Source organism: Protomyctophum bolini, assembly GCF_963924005.1.
Source record: "Protomyctophum bolini genome assembly, chromosome: 18".
In the NCBI taxonomy this organism is placed as follows: domain Eukaryota; kingdom Metazoa; phylum Chordata; class Actinopteri; order Myctophiformes; family Myctophidae; genus Protomyctophum; species Protomyctophum bolini.
Window position 1 is genome coordinate 35,817,524 of NC_137879.1, and position 12,889 is coordinate 35,830,412.

Consider the following 12,889-nt stretch of genomic DNA (forward strand, 5'->3'; position numbering starts at 1 on the left):
TTACTGAATGTATAGGGCCTACATTATCACGTTTTTATAAAATAATTTGCACAATTTTGTTGGTCTCCACTGACCTTATTTTTCTAAGCAAGGCAGTCCATACCAGGTTATCTTTCAGCACATGGAAAAACAAACCATTTGACTGGTGACGTGCTGAGGGACATGCCAGCGTCTACGTGACACACGTGTGTGTGTGGGGGTGAGCTTTAAGCAAACACAGTCTGGCTTCCATGAAAGGATCACCGAGGTCCTCCCTGCAGTTCACGTATACAGTAAGACGTGTTCTTCTGTTGAGTGGCTAAAGGTCTGTTTGTCTTTTTTCTTTTCATTTTGCAAACGGTTATGTATGTTTGCAAAAAAGCAAAAAAAAAGTGCTGATCCAAAAAAAAGACCATTTCAAAGTTCAGGGCGTTTATTAACACAAAGAACATATATAGGGCAGCATTCTACTTTTAAGCAGTGAATTGATTTATACCCAACAGTCATAAAGAAATGAGAGAAGACGACACAACGTTAAAACAGTAGCACTATTAACAGTAATGTCATTTAAAAAAGGGATAATATCAAGCAGAATAGATGCAGCAATAAAAGAAACCACCTCAGTGGCATTGTTGTTAGAGTGTCCGCTCTGAGAACTGGGATGATCCGTTTTAATGAATTGATCATTCATAAATTAATACATTTGTTAATGAATGTATACCCAAAATGACTTGACTGCCGGCCATCAGCCTACCTGGTAGCGTAGGCCTACTGTAGCTGGTGGTGTCAGAGTAGCATGTTGTAGGTCATGCATGCAATTGTATGTTCTCAATAACTGCTGATATACGTCATCAGTGCCCATACCCGAGGCGGGTGTTGGCGATAGGGCCTTTCTGTGTGGAGTTTGCATGTTCTCCCCGTGTCCCCTAGGGTAGGTACCCTCACAAAAAACATGCAGTAATCCTGGTCTCTAAACTGCCTCCCCCTGGCCAGCCGGGGCGCCTGATGGAGGGGAAAGGAACTGGTTGGAATAACGTGTTCCTTCCACGCGCTATACGTCCAACCAGGGAAACTCCCCCCTGTCGGGTGTAAAAGGAGCAACTTGGACACTCAGGCATGAAGGAAGCATGAGTTCAAGTCCGTTGCTCTCCCCTTGTCCCCCATATATGGGGACTAGGTTGGTGGAGGGTGTGTACTGTGTAGAGCCCAGGATCACGTTAGATGATTGACACAGGGGTGAAAAATGGGTTACAAAATCGTGGGATAAAAAAAAAATATATAAAAAAGAACATGGGTTCCTATTGAGTGAAAGATTCTCTACTTTTGAAAGAAATAAAATATTGAAGGTATTTTTATTTTTAGTTATAGAGGGCAAGTATAATGTTTTTATAGGCATATTTGTCATATTAGCCAGGGATCCTTTTTAAGAGCTAACCAAGCCCTGTGTCCGCATCTGTGGTGCCTTCTCCCTGGGCAGACATCGCTCCAAAATTGCCTTCCTTTACTGCCTGTATGTAGACATAGAGTCTATCAGCAGCGTGACGTCCATTCATTTTCATGGTCTATATATGTTCTGAACACATTCCTGTCATTCCATTTCATTTGTAACCCCCAATGTCTGATTGTCAATTCCTTTTCTCCGTTTCACCCCCATCAGGACCAATCATTTCAAAGCAACGTAAACAACGAATATTCATATGGATATTCAATAATCAGTCGTGCATTGCCAGAACAGACATGTGAGGTGATTTGGAATTTTGTTTCTGTGTGCTTAGACTGCACACACACACACACACACGAACAAGGGGCTCAGGGGGCTCAAAGTTGAGCTTTGATTTTGGGTAATCACCCCCAGACCTCTGTAGTGGGAGGAGGTCAGTTTGCTCATTTCACAACATCATTATGGAACGAGTTTTCCCTCGTAAAACACCTCCCACGGGGCGGGAACAGAACCTGGAGTATTTAGTTAAAAGGAAGGGAGACAGAAAGTGTTCATTAGCTCTTTGGCTGGCTAATCGTTGCTGGTCCAATCATGAGGAGCCTGTGTGTGCCCGTGAGCCTGCTGCTGTTAGCCGGGTCCTGCCTGTGCCAGTTCCCCCGGCCGTGTGCCAACTCGGAGGGCCTGCGGAGCAAAGAGTGCTGCCCGGTGTGGGAGGGCGACGGCTCGGCCTGTGGCATCAAATCGGGCCGTGGCAAGTGCGCCGACGTGAAGGTGTCCCAGGTGGCCATTTCTGAACAGTATCCTTACAAGGGCAAAGACGACAGAGAAGACTGGCCACTGGCGTTCTACAACAGGACCTGCAGCTGCTTCGGGCGCTTCGGCGGCTACCAGTGCGGCGAGTGCCGCTTCGGCTACTACGGCCCCGACTGCTCCTCGTACAACAACCACGTGCGCAAGAACGTCATGACGCTCTCGGACGAGGAGAAGAAGAAGCTCGTCGACTACTTCGACCTGGCGAAGAGCACCGTCAACCCCGACTACGTCATCGCCACCGCCACCCGGGCGGACATGGGCGCGGACGGCGAGAAGCCCCAGTTCGCCGACGCCACCACCTTCGACCTGTTCGCCTGGATCCACTACTACGTGACGCACCCCACCTTCCTCGGCAACGGCGAGGTCTTCGCGAACATCGACTTCGCCCACATGGCCTCGGCCTTCCCCATCTGGCACCGCGTGGAGCTGCTGTTCTTCGAGAACGAGATCAAGAAGCTGACCAAGGACAACGAATTCGCCATCCCCTACTGGGACTGGAGGGGCAAGACCGAGTGTGACATCTGCACCGACGATCTGATGGGCGGACAGGACCTCAACTTCCCCAACCTCATCAGTTCCAAGTCTCCCTTCGGCCATTGGAAGGTAAGGAAACTATAGCAATCGTGTGCTAATGGTGTACTACTTTTCTTTTTAACTATAATAATAATATAAAATCACTGGATTGGCTTGTATTTCCTCTCCATACTCCTTCTGCCAGTTTCCTATTGGTATACCAACAGAAATGTAAAACATTCACATCAACGTTCAGATGATTAGTATCCTAGTATCCTAGTATGTGTAGTGCTTTATTGTCTGTATTAGAGGTATAGCCTGCACCTTTTGAGGAAGCCTTTATGACCAAGGTCATTAAATACCCAACCCCTTCTATACATGCCATATCTAAGAACTGGGCTATATAAAGGTGCAGACTATTATAGACTATAGTTTTTATATTTGGCAGCCGCCCTATAGGGCATATACCCAGAGACTCAGGGCTGTATTTTGCGTGTCTTAAGTACCAGGTCTTATTCCCTAACTTGAGTAAACTAAAGACCTGGAGGTGTGATCAATGCTCTTTGGCCACTCAGAATAGCCAAATGGCATTGATCACGCCTCCAGGTTTTTAGTTTACTCAAGTTAGGGAATAAGACCTGGTACTTAAGACACGCAAAATACAGCCCTCAGTCTTCAGAGGGTTCCAACAACTTGGGATGCCCTAAAGTGCCTAAACGGAAAGCAAAAAGGCTGGCAAATTAAGTATTGCGCTGTCTCTGCAGCTATAATTGGCAGCTGCCCACATATGGCAGAGCCGCGCTGTTATCATTTTATACACATAAGCGTGGTAGGCTACTGCAGTGAGTAGTGAAATCATGAAAACACAATGGCCATGTGGTTTTGCGCATGTAATCTTACTGCACCTATATTTGTGTCCTTGTATGCATTCTACAGTACTTTTGTGTGGACATAAAATACATGGTTAAAATGCGTGTGTGTGTGTGTGTGCGTGCGTGCGTCTGTGTGTGCGCGTGCACACTCCACAGGGTGTCTGCACCCTCCCAGAGACCTACATCAAAGAGGGGAGGCTGTGCGACGGCAAAAAGGAGGGCCTGCTCCTGCGCAACGCGGGCAACGACGACCTGTACCAGCGCATGCCGTCGGCCAACGAGGTGGAGCTGATGATGGCGTTCGACAAGTACGACACGCAGCCCTTCAACCGCACCTCCGAGACGAGCTTCCGGAACATGCTGGAGGGTAAGTCCAGAGAGTCATACCAAAGAGATTCTATATAAAGAGGCGACACTCTCATTAAACCCCATAGTAACAACCAGCGCCCAGTGCCTCCGCCATATTGGCGTGATGACGCAACTTCCGGTTGCTCTAAAAAACATGGGTGCGTTCGCAAATGCTCACCGGGAGCTCACTCTCGTATTAGTTTGCATTGCACAGTGCGCTCTTTCCGAACGCTTCCAAAAAGAGTCTTTGAAGTCATTCTATTCCACTTCTAAGATTATCCTCTCCCGCCGCCATCTTGGTGTGATGACGTCAAAGCGCTACCGATGCGCCATCTAGTGGTGATTCCAAATATTTGAGAGTGTCGCCTCTTTATATAGAATCTCTTTGGTCATACTGTTATGATATGCTTAGGTATTCCAGGCCACTAGGTGGCACTGTTGTCTGTGAGAATACACTGCTGGGTACTTGGAGGGAGAACGCAGAATAAAGATCATTCATTGTTGACTAGTCCTGAGTGTCAGACGTCAGCTCATTACACATACGGTTTGTCACACACGTGACGTCGACCACAGTTTCTTTTTCACTGACACAAACAAAATATATATATATTTTTTTTCACTGTTTTGTTTATTCAAGATTCAGGGTATACAAGTAAATCAAATGATTGACAGTATATGTGACACACCCATATGAAACGTATAAAAGATAACAAAATGTTGTGAGTCGCCATACACAAAATATTGTGGTAGCATAAAATAAAAATAAGAAAATAAAATAAAAAGTTGCATAGTCCTATATGCTAACGTGGAAGCGACACTGATACAAACCACATAACCTTGAATCAAGTTTTGAAACAAAAACAAGACAAACGGACACAAACTAAATATTTTTAAAAAAAATGAAATTAACTGAGATACGATGACTTAAACTAACTTCATCAACACATAGCCTACAAACTAGACTGATGTGTTAGGGAGGGACTATAGTGGAGAGGAGTTCCAGTGGGACTATGAAAAGCAATAGCAGAATACACGTTGTGCATGAGCTTGTATAGTATAGATCGACCATTTTCAGCATGCATTTCAAGAAATTACAATCCATACACAGACGCAAAGGGTGTTCAATAACACAATGAATCAAAAAAGAAATGCCCGACACCAACAATGTTTTGTTTTTAATCATAATAGTATTTTTATTTTTTATTTATAACTCTTGAGTTAAAGTGAATTTTCATTGCGATGCTAGTGGCAAACAATAAAAGTATAGGCCTATACTTACACGAGTTCCATTCCAAACAACCGATTTCCCCCGATCATATATAACTCTGAAAATGTTGCACGGTACGCTTTTGGGATATCTTTTTTTCAAGTGGTCACTCAGTGCGTTCCTCCGAAGGGGCCAGCTAGGCACTCCAATGTTGAAGCGCTGGTCCCTATGGTAAGAGGAAGGACTGCAGGCGGACCCGTGGATTCTTGACGAGGAAACCCCGTGCAACCGAGCGCTCAATGTTAAAGCCCAGCTGCACTTCCGCATTTGGACACCAAAATTTGGTGTCCAAATGCGGAAGTGAAATGCTGAATCAGCGAAATAGACGGTACTTCCGGCAGCCTTCCGGGTGCTTCAAAACGCCACTGAGCAACTTCCACTGACATGAATAGCGGAGGGGGCGGAGCTTCGCGCCAGTTTAGTCTCTATCCTTTTAATACTCTATGGTTCCTCCCGCAGGTTGGGTGAGCTCGAGGACGGGCAAGGTGGTCGACGGTAAAGGCTACATGCACAACCTCGTGCACAACTTCCTGAACGGAACCATGTCCATCATCGAAGCCACGGCCAACGACCCCATATTCTTCCTGCACCACGCCTTCATAGACAGGTGCAGTATATCGCGCGCACACACACACGCACACGCACACACACACACACACGCGTGCGCACGCCCGTGCACGCACTAATTCACTTCACAATTAACCCATTCTGACCTGAGATCAGATTCATACGAGAGGTTTCCACTGGACACACACTGGTCTGATTAAGCCATTCTGACCTGAGATCAGATTCTAAAAAAATGTCAGTCATGTAGATCTGCTGTTTTTCAATAGCTAAAGCATAACATGATGCTGAACACCAAAATGGGTTCCCGTTCAGAATGGGTTAAGTGATAGTACCAATACTGCCATGCAGATGTACTCAAGTAGAAGTCCCGTTTATTAAAAATGTACTCGAGTAGAAGTACAAATGTATAGGCATTCAAATGTACTAAAAGTATTACAGAATGTCCCATTTCCAATAGCCGATCTACAAGCTCATAATGCGGCGCATCGCGACATATAGTGTGAGCTCGTCCATCGGCTATTTTCAAATGGCCAAAATGAAGTGGTTAATATTATGATTGATGATTGATTGATTGATTGATTCTTTATTTAAGTGTCATGCTTCCGAAGAAGCCCAGCCCATATGGAGTCACAGGACACGGTTTGCAAACAATGGTCAAGTGGATACCAAACTGACTAATACACTAATACAACCTTTTTGTCCAGTTTGTTAAATGTTTGATGAATGTATGTTTTCTAATTAAAGAACATAGCTATAAAAGCTATCCTATCACTATCCTATAGTGGACTCCTAATGCGTCATGGTAATTCAGTGTCATACATATTCTGAAGAAAACCTGACATCAATATGAACATTATAGCGTTGTGTAAAAAGAAAATCTAGAATTTGCCCCCCACACACACACACACACACACACACGCGCGCGCGCGCGCACGCACACTTTGTTTATGCAATTCTGACAAACTGTCTGTCTGTCTGTCTGTCTCTCGCTCTCTCTCTCTCTCTCTCCATCTACCTCTCCTCGGTCCGCTCTAGTCTTATGGAACGTTGGCTGAGAAAGCATCTTCCATTCTACGAAGACTTCCCAAACGAAGGCGCTCCCATTGGCCACAGCCAGGGCTACCACATGGTTCCCTTCCTGCCCATCTACAGGAACATCGAGTACATGCTGTCCAAGAACCTGGGCTACGAATACGACTACCTGCAGGAACTTACCGGTCAGTACAAAGCAGAACGGGTTAACACTTGAGTGTCTGTGGCTCCGCCGGTCACACAGTCGAAAGACGGCAGTGCTCTGTCTCTGTCCTGGGGGGAGATGAGGGGCAGGACAGCTCGCAATTAATTTTCAATGGGAGTCACGTGGTTTGACTCGATGGGGGGGGGGGGGCAGAACAAAGCAACAGAGCAAGGGTGTTCCGTCAAAACCACACGACTCCCTTTGAACATTTATTGCGAGCTGTTCTGCCCTCCCCCCTCCCCCAGAACAGCGAGAATCAGAGAACACCTGTTTCGACATGTGTGAGCGGAGCCTGCGAGGTCTTTCTGACCCATTTTGAGATTTAGATTCTTTGCCTATAGTCTATAAAAGTAACACACTTTTTCTTTTTACACAAGATTTTCTGGACTTTCTGAAAACGTGATCCTACACACATGATATTAAACACCGTAAATGTTATCAGCGGGGCCTGTTTTACATAAGAAACCTCATGAAACGCAAACCCAAAACTGCCACTGTACAATGCACGCCAAAACAGATTTCACTTTGACCCCATAGGAGGCGCCACAACCGCCAGAAGTTCAAGTTGAGCCATTAGGTTGCAGCAGCTTATACCGGTGCTCTGTTTTGGACCAGTCTGTGTCAATGAATGAATGAATTTAGTTTATTAATATTACAACGAACACTAAAGTTTTATGTTTTGTCTGTCTCTGTCTCTGTCTCTGCCTCTCCGTCCGTCCGTCCGTCCGTCCAGCCAATGTTGATGTTGACGTCGCCGTGTGGTCGGACTGGTCGGACTGGTCAGACTGCACGATCCCAGGACTGGACATCAGGTGTAAACCAATCCCCGGAACTCAGCAACGAGACCGCCGCTGTGTTCGCCACGGTGAAGATGGAACCTGCGTGGGAGACATGACCGAATCACGAGCCTGTTACAATATAAGGGACTGTTGTAATTGTAAGAGACACACGCACGCACGCACGCACAAACACGTGCATACACACACACACAGCCCTTATTTATTGAGTAAGCTCAAGCTAAGTACAAGAATTCCACTGCTATGTTATAACTGAGCTGTAGTACATTATATCCAGCAGCTCTTAATGTGCACAACAGTTAACTTCACCACTTGAATCCACACTTTCCCATGAAGTGCTGTATACTAGGCTCCCTCCTGGTCACGCTTCACTAAGTGTCTTTGCCGAACTTGGCCGATCTAAAAGTCAAAGCTCACAAAGCATGCAGTTGTTGTGTTATTATAGTTAGTTTATTTATTTCTGTCATTTTCTACAATTATTGGCCGAAGAGGTTATAGGGCTGAAGCCGAAGTTTATATTGTCCACCTTCATGTAGATCTGCTCTTGTCTTTTTGCCACATTTTGCCCCGATTGTAATAGTGTTCAAGTGGTTAAACTCTATATAGGGGTCCACCAGGGCTCTGTACTTGATTATTTTACCCTCTGCATCCAATCTCTTTGCCACATGCTCACAATGGGAGCGTACCTATGTTCCCCAGGTTCTATGTTCCCCACCATGCCAAAAAGGTTCTTTGTTCCCCACTTAGAATAAACCAGAAACCTAACCTAGTAATTTTTGGTCATTCTAGTACGACTAAAAGTATTTTAGCAACTTAGTCTTAGTGTTACTTTTAGTAGCAAATTCTGATTTAAGCTCAGTCTTTGAACAATCCTTTGAACTTTAGGCCTGCCTAGGCTACGACGTAAACTATCTAGTCTTAGCCAACTAAAAATGAACACGGGCATAAAATAAAATAAAACATAATTGCTTGCAGACTCTTCAACAAAGATGGCAAAAACAAACATCCTTTGTTCTGTACTAAACGCTAACCCTATAAACCCTAAGGTAAGTGGGGAACATAGAACCTGGGGAACATAGAACCTGGGGAACATAGGGATGACCTATGGTGTTTTTAAGCATCATGTCATGCTTTAGCTGTTTTAACTTTTATCGTTTTAACTCAAATTGTTGCTTCTGGGGGTGCCCCTGAGACAACATATTTTGGGGCCGGGGGAGGGGGGGGGTCGGTGGCCAATTACATATATTTTTTGGAGTCCCTGATATGGAATATTGAGTGACATATAGGCCTAGAAACATAGAAGACATATTTTTTTGTTGTCGACCTAGGCCTAAATGGTTAATAAGCAATGTTATTCATCATAGTTGTATATCTGTGTGTCTCTGCAGTGAAGGGTAAATGGGGCGCATGGTCAGACTGGTCCAGGTGCAGGCCGTCATGTGGAAGCGTCGACTCCAAGCGATTCAGGGAGAGACTCTGTGAAGCCGACTACGCAGCATCTGGCTACACGTAAGGAAACTCACTCACAACACGGTGGTGTAAAGTAACGAATTACATTTACTTAAGTGACTTGACTTAATCCTCTTCACCCCCGTCGAGGGGCATATATAGGGCGTCCGCCAGAGCTCTCCGTCTCACTCTCTTCTGGGCCTGCAGCGCTTTTGCTTCCTGCCAGCTCATTCCAATGTCCTTTAGGTCCTGGAGAGTGGAACGTCTCCAGGCGTTTCTCGGCCTACCCTGTTTCCTCTTCCCCTGTGGGTTATAGTCCAGGGCCTAGTCTGGTGGTGTTATCTGTGTCCTTTCTAAGGGTGTGGCCTGTCCAGTTCCACTTTCTATAATAATAATAATACATTTTATTTATAAGGCGCCTTTCAGGGCACTCAAGGTCGCCGTGCAGGTTAAAAACAGTACAAAAACACAGTTAAAAGCAGAACAAAAACACAGAAAAAAACACAAACACAAAAACTCAGTTTGATGGTACTAGCTAGCTATACTGTCCTGTTTTGTGATCCTCCATAACTCCTCATTTGTGGTTTTGATGGGCCACCATATAGCTTGAGGACACATTTTGAACTTGTGAAATGGGACATTCTGCTTTTCTACTTTTACTTTTAGTACATTTTGATGCAGATACTTTTCTACTTTTACTCAAGTACATTTTCAATTCCCTACTTTTACTTGCAAGGAAGTAGTTCTAAATTGCAGTATTGGTACTTTTACTTAAGTAAAACAGTTGAGTCCTTTCCCCACCACTGCTCACAATCAACAACTTAACAAACTTATCATGGACTTACTTCCAATAGCACCTTTTCTGTTTCTTATGGGGATATAGTTTAATGCTGTGGTTTTCAACCAGTGGTCCGGGGACCACCAGTGGTCCCCAGCTAAATGATGGAGAGTTGGTAACCAAATGGACCCTTATAGATCTTTAACTCTTGAGAGCGTAAAATTAAACCTCAAGAGTTAAATTATTGTTAAACATCTGCATTAGTTAATTTAGAGAATATAGAAGAATTGTTATTTCCGTCAACGTTTGCCTGTTATGTCTCCTAATGGTACCAACATCAATACAGCACGGATACCGGACAAAATATGATATTATTAACGACAACGAAATATTTGTTAGTTTTGGGTCTGAGTCTAAATGTCATTAAATCCTTGGCTCAAGTTCTGAATAAATATCATGCCCTTGATATGACATATATTGTGGACTAAACCTCACATTTTTCTGTTCGTTATGGGGATATTGCTTAATATATTGTGCGCTATCCCTTATCCCCAAACTAATTTGGCAAATTTTTACTATTTAAAAAAACCTTTTAAAATAATTCAATTGGCCAATCTACAAGCTCACAATGTCTCGATGTAGATCGGCTAGTTGAACTTTTTTTTTTAATGTTTTTAAAAATAGTAAAAAAAATGGCAAAAAAGTTTCGGGATAAGGGATAAAGGTGGCACAAGATGGAGCTCTGTCAGCCATGCGCGGACAGAAGAAGCTGTCCGGGTTTTTGTGTGTGCGTGTGTGTGTGTGTCTGTGTGTGTGTCTGTGTCTGTGTCTGTGTGTGTGTGCGTGTGTGTCTGTGTCTGTGTGTGCGTGTGTGTGTGTGTGTGTGCGCGCACGCGCGTGCTCATTCGTTTCTGCTTCTGTTCCCAGTGAAAGCATAACTTACTACGGCAAACCTGAAGTTAACTGTGGTGAGCTTCCGGAGTTCCAAACCAAGACTGAATCCAAACCTTGTGATGTTCCCAACTGTCTGGAGGGCCGGCGCTTCGTTTGAGTGGGTTTGAGGGCTATTGATGACTATATTTTCTTCAACAACGACAACAACAACAACTACATTCTTCTGTTTTCTGTCTGTGGTGATTGGGTGTGTAATTGCCATTGAGGTATACTGACGAAAAATAGCAATCCATGCAGTACTCTTTGGACCTGTAATTGGAATGAGTGGACTTTAAAGTCCTTTGGCTAACTTAATAAGGTGGTGTATTATGCCTAGAATTTGCCAAGGAAGTCGTGTGGTTGATTTGATCCCTATGTTCTGAATGTTTGAAAAATAAATAAAGAGCAAAGAAAAGCATAATGACGTGTACATAAGTCTGTCTGTCTCTCGTCTGTGACTGTGTGTGAGCATTCAGAGAATAAGGGTATACATATTGAATGTGACAAACTTACATATTGAGCCTATACACGCAGTATAAGCCTTCCCCCAGTAGGCTACCTTCACATTCAGTAGATCCTGTGATTTTCTGTGGCCAGATGTAATTTCCTGACGTTTATTAGGACTAACATTAAAAAAAAATCACCATACAATTGTGTTAAAAAATTCATATTTAGACCCATGCTCGAATGCCCCCGCCCCCCTGTCAAAAACAGCTAAATTCCCTAAAACGAAAGAAAGCAGCAAATGAAAAAAGATTAACACTCATCTTTTACTTTATCTAATAACAAACTAAAACATGAACCTTGGTTGAAAAAAACAAAAGTTGTCCTTTAAGCTTCTAAAAGAAATACTGCTGCTGTAATTAAAAAGAGAAAATACTCTCAATAGTGGATAGACTGAATGATTAACTACCCCCAAAATATAGTCTACATTTTACCACTACTCCTAACTTAACTTCATAATGAAATCATCATAATAAATGTAACAGAATTCGTAATAATTTATTGTAAGCATAATGATATTGTAGCATCGTGCTATTTGGCCATAACTCCCTCCTCTGAGGGAGCTACCTTAGGGGAATGGGGGTTGTTGCCCAGACAGGGGCCAGACTGGTGAACCGTGGGTCATGGGTTCAAGTGAAATGTTATGTTAAAACAATGAGTAATGGTAATATTTAGTAATGTTTTCACCTTTACAATTTTTTTATTTAAATGTTTTATAATATAATAATTATTATTCTTTAGCACTTTCTTTACCTATTTTGGGGGAACATTCACCAAAAGCAGCTGATCTACAAGCTCACAAGCTGTCATGATGAGGTTGTGCAGCCTAGATATTTTGGATCTTTGATTTAGTGCTTAAATTAGTCCTTTAATGCAGACCGATTAAAACAAGGCAACATAAACCCAATTGAATAAGTGTGGCAAAAAGCAGGCTAAGTCCACAGCATTAGTTTCCATGGTAACTAGTGTGGCATTGCTGGTGTAACCCAGGTGAAAATAGCCAAGTCAATAAAATAAGGATTGCAAATGGACTTAGGATATAAACCAGGTTAACATAAAGTAACCAAACTTCTACTGAAGAGCTTTAAATAATGAAAACTAAATAGGATTTGTCTAAAACTATTTTACTATACAGAGTAGGCCTACGCAAGGCGATTGCGTGGGGGCCCATGACGCCTGAGGGCACACCCAGGTCGGGAGAAAAAAAAATGTGGAAAATTAAAAAAAAAAAAGAGGCGGCCGGGCCCCTTAACAATATATTGTTAACTGAGGTTGATTTTACGTCGCAACTTAATATTTTATAATCTGAACATGTATGATCACTTCACTTTTTTATGGGAGGGGGCATGCCCCCGGCGGCCCGGCCCCGCCCGGTCCGCTACAGGTCCGGA

The 12,889-nt window shown here is 43.7% G+C and overlaps 1 protein-coding gene across 1 annotated transcript; it reads left to right on the top strand.

Annotated features, from left to right (window-relative positions):
* The first annotated feature begins 232 nt into the window (after positions 1-232).
* Positions 233-11,415, top strand: LOC308333522 (tyrosinase-like). The gene is made up of 8 exons (XM_080789979.1): positions 233-272; positions 1,637-2,836; positions 3,775-3,985; positions 5,693-5,840; positions 6,836-7,017; positions 7,771-7,974; positions 9,223-9,343; positions 10,989-11,415. Exons 2-8 carry the CDS (start codon positions 2,012-2,014, stop codon positions 11,110-11,112), a joined length of 1,815 nt encoding a protein of 604 aa, XP_080646105.1. The 5' UTR covers positions 233-272; positions 1,637-2,011; the 3' UTR covers positions 11,113-11,415.
* Positions 11,416-12,889: the final 1,474 nt, after the last annotated feature.